The following is a 12,468-nucleotide window of genomic DNA, read 5'->3' on the forward strand; positions in this document are numbered from 1 at the left end:
CCCCCCCCACCTTTCAGCCTTTTATCACTAGTTACCTTTTTCTACAGGCTAGGCAGATTACATGGCGGGAGGAGGGTATCCATACACCTTGCGATCATCGGACGAATCTTTTCGTCCGATGTTCGAACCATCGAAAAAACACCCGGATGAATTGCGGTAATCGACCGCACATATTTTCGTTTGCGCAGTGCTAAGGGTAAAAATTTTTACGTACAGAAAGGCCACCAACCTTGCGAAAATCGTACGATCGACCGAAGTTTTCTAACCTGCTGGATAGTCAAAAGTCGATCGATTATACAGTATTTGTAGTTGTACACTGCCCATCAACGGTACGAATATCGGCCGAAAACGCGATCGCACACGAAAATCGGCCGATAATCATAAGGTGTATGGGCAGCTTAAGTCCAGCATTCAGTTGATCAATTGGTTGGGTTTCGGACCTGCGTTTTTTTCATATACTGGCAATCTCTGCAATACATTTACATTTCCCTATGTTTGTCTCTTTAAAATGCTCCAACTATAGAAAAATACCCGTTCATCTGCCAGAACCCAAATGGGCTCCTAACTTTCTGTTTGCGCAGACAGCACAGTACCTTTGTTGCACTGAAACTTAACCAACGTTGTCAGCACTTACCTGTTGGTTTACAAAACTCAGCCCGTCCCCCACCCCTCTCTGCCTTATGCCACATGCATACGTTCATTAATTTCCCAGGAGACCACTCGCTCACTGTGTGTAGTGTAGGAGCTCTTTGGAGATGTAGTTCTGGGTGCATGAATGTGTTTATAGGAACTGAGCTCCCAGCATCTACTACTGCGAGAAGCATACAAGCCTGGTGATGACGCCACAGGGAGTAATAAAAGGAGTTTTTTTTCTCACTACAGGAAAAAACAAAAATGCAGGGACATGCTCTAGAGGGGGAGAGGGAGGTTTGGTGGTAAATTTGGTTAGTGCCCGGACATGCACTTTAAGCACCTGCGAACCAACCACTGCACATACACAGCTGATCCGCAGCCCCGTTGTTCTGTGAGGATGTAGCTGTATGTCCTCTCGTGCCCACTGTCATTAGACAGCGGAGAACCGCGGCTTCAGGCACAGAGCAGATTGGGCCGGCTCTGTGCCTTGTGAGTGCTGTGATTGGTTATTGCAGCAATCACATGGCAATGTTTACATTGTGAAGCCCTCCCCTTCCTCTTACTACAAGTAGCAGGGGAGGGAAGTAATGAATGGAGGAGTCATTTACCCATTAGTTTCTGGTGAAAACAAGCTGTAAAAAAGGGTAATAACATTTTAACCCTTTCCCTCCTCTTTCCTTTATATGTCGGCTCCATTCTGTCTCTGCTCTTGTATATTAACCCCTTTACCACCCTTATCTTGAACATCTGCACATTAACCCCTTCATCTCTATCCTCCCGCTCTATGTGACCAGTACATTAACCCCTTTACCACCCTTATCTTGAACATCTGCACATTAACCCCTTCATCTCCATCCCCCCACTGAATGTGACCTGTACATGAACCCCCTCCTCCCTCTGTCTATGACATGTACATTTATTGTATTTGGTGCACCATTACCAAACTCCATGTTTTTTAATCCCTCAATACTGGCAGATTTCTGCATTTCCCAAAAAAATCAGATCACCTTGGGGTGTCTCCTTTCCAAAAAGGGGTCATTTCGGGGTTGATATAATTTCTTTCTGGAAACTTTTGTGTAAACTGTCATCATGTTAATAGTATATAATAGCGATACTGGTATCGCTATTGGTGCCCGTACTGAGCATTTGGGCGAGTACTTGTACTCACCCAAATGCTCTGATACTTACCCTGATACCGGAACTTCCAGTCAGAGGAAGATTCCCTCTGACTGGCAGTGCCATGAGGGAGCTTGGAGCCGGCTTCCCATCCAATCAGGAAGCCGGGCAGCGGGCTTCCTGATTGCCTAGGAAGCCGGCTTCACACTTCGAGGCAGCCTGGCTTCCTGACCAATCAGGAATCCGGGCGGCGGGTCATGAGCCGCCGCCCAGCTTCCTGATTGGTCAGGAAGCCAGGCTGCCTCGCAGTGCCATGATAGAGTGTGAAGCCGGTGTGCTTTCAATAGAAAAGCACACTGGCTCTGACTTCCTAGGCAATCGGAAAGCCAGGTCATGACCCTCCCGCCCGGCTTCCTGATCAGCGGGGCCCACGCTACCTTGGGATGCCGGTATCGGTGAGTACTGGAAAAAAAATATTGGTACCGAAAAAACAGTATCGATGCATCCCTAGTTCATAGTGTGACATTTCAATAAAGTTCTAAATAATAAAAGTGTGATGCGTTGGAATTGATGCATTAGCACTGTGTTTGGGAAAACACACCAGCAGCTGTGGGTTGTAGTGCAGCTGCTGGTGTGAATGCAGCCTGAATGGCGGACCGCGGTCCAGAAAAGATCCGAGTAAACGTTCTGGACCTGCAATTTGGACCTTGGCTCGAAGAAAAGTTTGGTCACTGGACCTCCTTGAATTTCAATTCACTATCCCTGTTCTATAGTATGTTATAGTAATGATAATCGATAATGGTTTAGGATATTACTTTATTTGGGGATGATTATACATTTTGTTTTTCATTCCGGCAGTTTCTATGATTACGCTGGCACTGTTGACGAGGAAAGGCTTGATCAGATTCTCAAAGACAGACGGAAAGTATGATCATTGTTCCAATACGGCGTTATTGAAAATATGTTTCTGTTGATATCTTTGTAATTAATAACAACTGGCTGTGTACATGGGGGTGGATTTGTTTATCCAAAAAATAAATAAATAAAAGGTTTTGTGATGCCATGCAGGAAGTGATTATGCAGCCAGTTATACCAGTCAGTGCCCGGCAGTGCCTAGTGTGCAGCCGTGTGCTTATTTCAACCTTTCATGGTTGTCATTCTTATGTTATGACTTCATTCATTTAAAGTGACACTAAACTCAGGAGTTAAATCTTAGAAATGCATTCCAGTACCTTTAACTATTAACAGAAATGTATCTTATTTGTGTATCACTCAGCTGTAGATCCTCAAATCGTTCTGACACTGTTTTGTCTTTGTACTGTCGAGATATACACAGCCCCCTCGAACATAATAGGCAGAATGATGACACCATTTACACTAATTTCAACTTTAAAAACATACATGTGATGATGTATTAAAGGAGAATAGGGGTTAGGGCTTTTCCCCATAGTTCTCCTAAGGGTAACGGGAGGACACAAACTAGCGTCCTCCCGTTACCCTAAGCTCAGTATACCGCGAGCTACAGCTCGCGGTATACTGAGACGCCGCAGTCGAAATGGATCCCGACAATGATGTCTGTATCCGCCCAGCTGCGTGAGTGACAGCTGGCTCTGCCTATCTAGAGGCAGAGCCAGCTGTACCCGCCCCCTCCCCTGTCCGTTCTGCCAGTCTCTCCCCTGTCACGGCTCTGTGCAGTGACAGGATCGAGAAGTGAGCGAACGCCGGTATGTGTTCGCTCACTTCCCGATCTAATGAGCCGACCTGTCACAGTTTCATTGTCACAGGTCGGCTAGAACTACGAGGATGAGTGAAAAGCGCTCACCTCATAGTTCTCCTTTAATGAATGCAAAGCTATATTAAAAGAGACGTAAAGCCAAACCTTTCTTTTGGCTTTACTTCTCTTTTGGGTCACTGGAGTATATGCACTAACCACTAATGTACTTTCTGTCACCTAAAGTCGGCATATAGCGGGCTATTGCCCCTGTATGCTGACAGCTGCAGTATTGTTGGGATCCATCCAGCTGCCTAAATGACTGCCGGCTCTGCCTCTCTTAAGCCAGCTGTGCTGAAAGAATACGGGAGTAACAGGGGGCTAGGGAATCCCTGCGGGATTGGGGACTGACAGCCATTGCTCACTGCAGGGAGAAGCCATGATTTCAGTGATCAGCGGTTACATCATCGGTATATAGAGCCCATGTGTGACCGCTTCAGTGCCCCATGCCAGCTCCAAGTATTGGGAAGAGTATATTTTACTCTCCCACTACTTCTCCTTTAACTTGTATCGTCTATATCTGCCTGGAGTTTCGCTTTAACATGTTACTGACTGAACAAGTATGCAAGTTGAGACTTTCTTTAATGGCCACTTGCTCACTCCAGGTTAGATACTTGCTAATTAGTGAAGCCATAAGATGAGCACAACAGCCAGAGAACTAGCGACTTATGATAACAAGACAGCAGTGACCTTTTTTTTACTGATTGCTTTGTCATATTAAACTATGCAAATGAATCCATGTTGAAGAGCCGAACTTTAGATTTTAAGTGTAGGTCCACTTTAAGTACTGAGTACACCTTGATACAGTGTGTAAAGGGTTATCTGTCTCCATCTTGTGTTTTGGGTAGAACGTGATTGGCTGGTACAAGTTTAGAAGAAACACACAGCAGCAGATGTCCTATAGAGAACAGATTTTGCACAAACAGCTGACTCGTATCCTCGGAGTACCTGACCTCGTCTTCCTTCTCATCGGCTTTATCTCGACTGCCAACACTTCCACTCATGCCTTGGAATATGTGCTTTTCAGACCTAATCGCAGGTAGGTGTAATGGACTGTCTGCCAGTTCTGGGTGTTTGAAATGTGAATGATCTTAGTCAGTGGTCATTACAGAAGATGATCAGAAGGTGCTTCTGTTAATAGACGACACATGACCCTGATTCATTGATCAAGAGGGCTTGATAGGAGGTACCAATGCAATGTGTTTCCTTTAAGAACCACTCCCTTAATTAAAACATTACAACTTCATTTAGTGGTCCAATGGAATATGTGAAATTGAGGGGAATTAAAAAATGAAAAACAAAAACGCTTTCTGATTTACTAGTAGTGCTGATCTCCCTGACTGTATGTATGAGATCAGTTAACTATACACTGTACACCTATTTCCGTTTACCACTCAGAGGCCCCTCCTGGCAGCTGTGTGTGTGCTTGCCAAGATAGAGCTCATCTCCGGTAGCCTCTGCAATTAAGTGCCCAAGTGGGCTGAAATGTGTCGGAGAAGGAGCAGTTTGTTGGGGTAGTTGTGTCTACCTATGTGACAGAAAATAGTTTGAAATGCCTGTATTGCATGCTCGGTGCAGTGTGAATGTTTTATGTGCCAGATTCATGCTCCGTGCTGTTTAAGGGCCCCTTCACACCCGATCGTTGTGCTAATTACACTGCGTTTAGCTCACACTATCGCACAAAGCACCTTGCATGCGATACCATGTGCTAGGTGTGTTGTGTTAGCATTCATTTCACGCACCACCTGGTGGCCATGCTTTGCATTGCAACATGTAATACTGCAATACCTTGCGCTGCGGCGCGGTGAGAGAAAAGTAGTGCATGCCCCATCTTTTCTCACCACAGTGCATTGCACAGTACCACGCACTCACTGCAAAGCACGGTTGCCAGAAGGTGCGTTGGGGTGCCATTGAAATGAATGATTACCCAGCTCAGCTATCGCACGGTACCATATGCTTGGTGCATTATGTGATGGAGTACGCTAAACACACAAAAACTTGTGATCGGCCTGTGAACGATCTGGTGTGAATGGGCCCTAATTCTTTGCATTTGAAAGCACAGCACTCAATAAAGCCTCAGATTGGTTTCAAACTGTGCCACCTTTAAGATGAGACTAGTATTTGTATATATCTGATACTAAAGTTTCTGTGCAAGGGAGAATCTGTCAGGGCTAATGTGAAACATATTAGGATTTTTAATGTAACATGAATCCTCGGTGGTCTACCTCTGCACAAACTGTCCCCCTTCAGTCTATCCTGAATGCTAATGCCAGATTCATCCACCTCACCAACCATTCAGCGTTCACCACCCTTCCCTGCCAATTCCTTCATTAGCTTCCACTTGCCTAACGAATAAAATCCAGAATACTAACAATAACATACAAAGCCATTGACAACGCTGTCCCCAGCTACGTCACGGTCTCAAATTATCACCCAAACCGTCCTCTGCGCTTCTCCCAAGACCTGCTGCTCTCTCCTTTCTCACCGCCTCCCATTATCGCCTCCAGAACTTCTTCAGAACCTCTACAATCCTCCAAAATTCCCTACCCAAATCTGTCCCATCTATCTCCTATTCTGTCTTTCTTAGGCAGCCTTTGAAAACTCATCTCTTCAGGGAAGTCTATCCCGCCTCCATATAATAACTGAACTTTTATTTTATTTCCTCCATCAGCTCATCCCTCACAATGAATGCCTTTTGTACCACTTGCCCCTGACATTAAATTGTAAGCTATTAGGCACTGGGCTCTCCTGTATTTAACTGTATTGTAATTGCATTGCCTCCCTTTATTTTGTAAAGCACTGCTCACACTGTTGGAGGTTTATAAATCCTACATAATGATAATAATACTGAAGTACATATCCAGGCCCTGTTTGTACAAGGCTAATCACAGAAGATCTGCTGTGTAAGGCCAACAAGAGTCTGCATTATAGCTAGCTCAATTTCCTGCCATCTCTGATCCAGAATATTGCATCTTTAAAAGTTACGGAAGTGCTTCATCATGGCCCATTATAGAAGCACTTTGAAGCAGACAGAACAGTCCAGCCTTCATTACTGTAGTTATGGCTTTATGTTGTGCCTCAGTTTTCCTTTTATATGTGCTTCTGATGGATTGCCAAGGATTATATGGCAGCTTCCCAACCTTAAATGAATACAGACAGGCACATAGCTCAGAGATAAGAGTAGTCTAGGTGGAATGCCTTGAAATTGAGATGTTGTTAAATAAATGCTGTATTAATGCTTAATGTTTCCTAATCCAGCCTCGGTCTATGGTTTTAATGCCAGTTGTCTCCTTTGTTATCTAGGTATAACCAGAGAGTGTCTCTTACAATTCCAAACCTGGGCACAACCAGTCAGCAGGAATATAAAGTGACTTCAGTGCCAAACACATCTCAGAACTATGCCAAAGTGATCAAAGAGCATGGGTCAGTATGCTCATTAGTTAGTAGCAGAAGCTGTTTAATATATTTTGAGGGGTGCCATTGCATTTTCAAAATGCAGTCGGTTAGGGCTGCAACAACTAATCGACATAATCGATTATAATCGATTATTGAAAAAGTTGTCAACTTTTTCAATAATCGATTAATCGGCTTCCGATCAGTTGGCCCTGTTCACGGCTCCACACACGCTGCACGCCGCACCTCCTCCCCACCTCACGCTCGCCGCTGCCAGACCTGCCCGACCGCATCCACGCCACACCTCCTCCCCGCCTCAAATTCACCGCCCGCCCACATCCACGATCGGCACAGGGACGCGGGGAGATGTAGTAAGGAGGAGCAGGTGTGGGGGGAGGAGCAGGTGTGGGGGGATGACAGCCGCCGATAGACAGGTCCGATCTCAGAAGCAAGTTGCTAGATGACTGCTCAGGTAAGCCTGCACTTTCCCACACATGGTGCTCTATAATGTATTGCTGGGATTTGTATTCCTCTATAGCTGATGGTACATTGTGCTGTATATTATACATGGGAATACAAATCCCAGCAATACATTATACACTGTATGTATAATGTATTGCTGGGGTTTGTTGTATTCCTCTATAGCTGGTGGCACTCTGCACTGCACTGTATAGTGCAAATCAAGGAATAATACATTATACAGCGCAATGCAGAATACCACCAGCTATAGAGGACTACAAATCCCAGCAATAATACATTATACAGCGCAATGCAGAGTACCACCAGCTATAGAGGACTATAGCGGGAGGACTATACCGCCAGCTATAATGTACTATTGCTGGGATTTGTTGTATTCCTCTATAGCTGTTGATATTCTGCATTGCGCTGTATAATGTACTATTGCTGGGATTTGTAGTCCTCTATAGTCGGTGCCATTCTGCATTGATTGCTGTATAATTTTACACTTTCCTTTTCACTATATTGCACACCACACTAGTCCATCACTGGAGCCATTTTTTAAAATGTATTTTATTGTTTATCCGATTAACCGATTAATCGAACTTTAATAATCGGCTAACTAATCGATTTTGAAAATAATCGTTAGCTGCAGCTCTACAGTCGGTCTGTCTGTTATGATGACCATCTTTCTGCAATACTTTGAGTCAATGACCGATCAATAAAGTATTGAAGCAAGAAGATTAATATTGCTGCCAGGCAACTAGCCTCCATGTTTTCCCTTGTATCTGGTTTATTATAAGCAAAGAGTAAGCAGATACATGTGACGGTGGATACATGTCATTGTGTACAGTGGCCTGATAAGTATGTTTTGATGGTACAGTGCTGTGTACTCAGGGGTGTGGAAATTCTTGAAAAAACTACTTGTCCAAGGACTAAAGCGGGGGCCGAATCTACTTGTCCCTCATGACAATCTACTTGTCCTGATACAAAAAAATATTTGTTAACAAAAACCGTATTTAGCAGTGCTAAGAAGCGCTTCTCATTGGTCAGTGCCGTCAGGTGACCACGTTGACCAACGAGTGCTTGCAATTTGCGAGCGAAATTCAGAATACATGGAACAGGTACAGATAATAAACCCGTACTGGTGGACGGGAAAGACCATTCGCCGAAAGGTAAGTATAGTGGGAGGGAGATTTGTGCGGGTAATTCCATTTTCACAAATTACTTGGGAAAGTGAATTTCCCCTTTAGGGTTCGTGCAGACTTGGGGATTCCCGGAACATGCGATTGTGTGCGGTTGCATACAGCGGTTGCATCCACATGTATGGGGTTACATCTGCATGGCAATCGCTGAAAAAAAAGGTAGATGTACCTATTTTCACAACATGCACCGCGCAGTGTTTTCAACCGTGATCATGTGGGATCGCCAGGGCGGTATTGCAGCAGGAAAACGCGCAATCTGCCTGGCACGACTGACAGTCACCGCTCACTGCAGGGAGATCAGCGGTTTATGATCATTCGGTTCTCGATCTATACTCAAAACAGTGGCATCATCTGATAGGATGGGAAGTTACTTTAAACAGTGACTGCATCTGATAGGATGGAAAGTTACTTTAAACAGTGACTGCATCTGATAGGATGGAAAGTTACTTTAAACAGTGACTGCCTCTGATAGGATGGAAAGTTACTTTAAACAGTGACTGCATCTGATAGGATGGAAAAGAACATTTTCATATTAGTGGTGTAGCAATACCCTTAAATGTAATTACAAAAGAGCCAAATTCTAAATGTCCTACTCAGGGCTAGTAGAGTAACACGGCGGATTCCCAACATCCCAAATGTTTGCATCCGCATTTTTAATATGTATTTACAATTCCTGCTGTATCTGCGGAAATACGAGCTGTGGTTGGCCCTATCAGTACCACCCGGCTCGATTCATGTCAATTTAAAAGTCCACTGAGCGGCAAAATTGTTGACCGAAAAGTGACTGCATCTGATAGGAAGTAACTTCCCATCCATCAGATGAAGTCACTGCTTAACCTCTTGCCGTCCGCCCGTAGTAAAAAAACGGACGGACGGCACTGCAGCATCTGCATCATCCTATCAGATGCAGTCACTGCTTAAAGTAACTTCTCATCCTATCAGATGCCGCCACTGTGTAAAGTAACTTCTCATCCTATCAGATGCAGTCCCTGCTTAAAGTAACTTCTCATCCTATCAGATGCCGCCACTGCTTAAAGTAACTTCTCATCCTATCAGATGCAGTCAGTGTTTAAAGTAACTTTTTTGTATATGGAGAAACTGTAATTTGTATGGTAACTTTTCATTTTCTTTGTTTTCTTTGCTTCAGTACCAATTTTTTTGATAAAGATGGTGTGATGAAGGACATCCGATTAATTTATCAGGTTTATAACGCTTTGCAGGAGAAGGTGCAGGTAAGGATCTCTCATTGCGGCCCTCTTCTTCTATTTGGGAATGTATGTAGGTGTTGCTCATTGTGACTTGTCTCTGGCCAGGCTGTGTGTGAGGAGGTGGAGAAAAGTGAGAGGATTGTTGAATCCCATCAGCTAGAAGTAAACGAGCTGCGAGCGCAAATCGCCAAGAGGAAAGCAGAAAAGCAGCGTAAAGAAAGTAAGTCTCTGGAAACCAAAATGGGGGACCATTGGTGCCCTTCCAAGCAGGTTGTGAAGGCGTTGGACAATATGTGTCCTGTGGGGGGCGTTATCTTATAGACTCCTTGGAATAATATGGCAAAGGGCAATCTGCAAACACGGTTTTGGTGTTTTGCATGTAATGTGTCACAAATAACAATTGGGAGAACAACCGCCATGTCAGGAAGGAATAAAAATATGACAACACAGAGGAGAAACGGTTTAGGAGGAGGAACAGTAACATCATGCGTACAACACTCCTTACACACCTACTCTCTCCTCACCGGTCATCAAAAAAAACATTGTAGGTTAGTTGCAAAATTCTAAAGTCAATATCTAGTCAAAACTTTTCCTAACCCTTGCAGTGGGGCTACCCCCGCACTGTAAGGGTTAACTGCTCATTTTGGTCTAGGGAGGTAAATAAAAAAGTTATACTCGTCCGATCCTTCGAGCCGGCTTGCTCTTAGACTGGTCCTTCCAGCCTCTTTCCCCCTCCGCTGCATCAGTTTAATCTGAGTCATCACTTTCTATGCCCAGTGTATGGGATGTGAGGATGCTGAGCGACATCACTGGAGCGTAGGAGAAGACAGGAAGGAGGGAATGCTGTCACAGCCAGCCAGCCACTTAGAGGATAAGGTTTGTTATTATCCTCCCTAGACCAAAATGAACAGTTAACCCTTGCAGTGCGGGGGTAGAAGTTCTATCTAGGACAGGGGTGGCAAACACAAGGCCCGCGGGCCGAATCCGGCCCGCCGGACCTTGTAATGTGGCCCGCACAGCGCAGTGGTGTGGAACAATACAATAAAAAGTTTTTTTTTTTAAATAGTTAAAAAGTAAAAAATATTAATTAAAAATGCAACTCAATAAAAATGTAAAAAATAAAAAGGCGATTAAGTAAAAATAATAAAACAAATGAACATTTTTTACAAAGTAAATAAAAACAGAAAAAAATAAAACCAGCCCCACGCGAATAAACGCGCAGTTTATAAAACCAGTAGCAACTGAATGCAGAGGCAACTATTTATGATAATAAAGAGTAGATGCATAGTCCTATACAACCGGCCCTTTGAGGGTAACCATACTGCTGATGCGGCCCCCGATGAATTTGAGTTTGCCACCCCTGAATTTGAGTTTGTATTGGTCTAATGGCTGCCTCTGCACCGCTCTCTGATTTACGTCTTGGCTAAGCTCCACCAACTGCCATTCCAATGTCCAAAGAGATGTGGCAATGGCCAATAAGGACAGAGGAGTGGTAGTTTGTGGTGCTTAGCTTCACTTTATTACCCCAGTAACAAAGGAAAACTAAAAAAACGACACAGGAGAGGCTTTTCTAACAGGATAAGGTAATATCCGGCATTACCTGCAGTCGTCTTTAGTGTCTGCTTGTAGGCCAGACTTTTTAAAGTTTAAAAGGAACACAAATTAATTTTAAAGTGGCGGCTCAGAAAACAGCCAGGCGCACTAATAGTGTGTGTGTGTGTCTGTCTTTGTCTGTCTGTCTGTCATTTTTCTATTTACTTGCAGACAATTATATAGTGCAAACAATTTACGCATGTGTTGTACATTCACATCAGTCCCTGCCCTCAAGGAGCTTACAATCTAAGGTCCCTATCTCGCATACATACACACGCACACACATAGTAGGCACAATTTAGACAGGAATCATTTATCCTACCAGCACATCTTAGGAGTGTGGGAAGAAACCGGAGGACGGGCCCGCACAAATAAGCATCGATCATATCATTGATTAACTGTTTATTGATCGGATGGGCAGAGCAGGGCACATAGGACATGACATGTTCGTGTCTGTTCTTCAATCAATTCCAATCCATTAGCTGGCATGTCACCGAAATCACTATATTATACAATAAATCTATATATGTATTATGCTATATACATATTACATTTCTCTGTATGCTTTGGATACAATAGAAATATCACAACTGTCTGAATCTGATTCTTAATTTCCTTTACTGATACTTCTGATATTGTATTTAGAAAACAACAACAACTACATTGTAACATAATATAACCAGTAAAGCTGACAAAAGGATAACGTTCATTGAGTGTAAACAACGGGAATCATTTTCTAATACTAGTCATCCTGAATAAATCCATCTATGCTCTGTCTCTCTGTCTCTGTCTCTCTCTCTGTGTCTGTGTCTCTCTCTCTCTCCTGTCTGTCTCTCTCTCTGTGTCTCTCTCTCTGTCTCTGTCTGTCTCTGTATCTCTCTCTCTGTGTGTGTCTATCTCTGTGTCTCTCTCTCTCTCTGTCTGTCTGTGTCTCTCTCTCTGTCTCTCTGTGTCTCTCTCTCTGTCTCTCTCTCTCTGTCTCTCTCTCTCTCTCTCTGTCTCTCTCTCTCTGTCTCTCTGTCTCTCTCTCTCTGTCTGTCTGTCTGTCTCTGTCTGTCTGTCTGTCTGTCTCTGTCTGTCTGTCTGTCTGTCT

General features: G+C 43.9%; 1 protein-coding gene across 1 annotated transcript in view; it reads left to right on the top strand.

The window, feature by feature from the left end:
• FAM175B (family with sequence similarity 175 member B) overlaps positions 1 to 12,468 on the top strand; it is a 22,597-nt gene that overhangs the window by 7,155 nt on the left and 2,974 nt on the right. Inside the window, exons 4-8 of the mRNA XM_018553667.1 lie at positions 2,608 to 2,674; positions 4,369 to 4,559; positions 6,824 to 6,943; positions 9,722 to 9,806; positions 9,888 to 10,002. Coding sequence (XP_018409169.1) covers positions 2,608 to 2,674; positions 4,369 to 4,559; positions 6,824 to 6,943; positions 9,722 to 9,806; positions 9,888 to 10,002 — 578 coding nt within the window. The remainder of the gene's footprint in view (positions 1 to 2,607; positions 2,675 to 4,368; positions 4,560 to 6,823; positions 6,944 to 9,721; positions 9,807 to 9,887; positions 10,003 to 12,468) is intronic.

Source organism: Nanorana parkeri, unplaced genomic scaffold (genome assembly GCF_000935625.1).
Source record: "Nanorana parkeri isolate BGI_ZX_2015 unplaced genomic scaffold, ASM93562v1 scaffold127, whole genome shotgun sequence".
NCBI lineage: Eukaryota > Metazoa > Chordata > Amphibia > Anura > Dicroglossidae > Nanorana > Nanorana parkeri.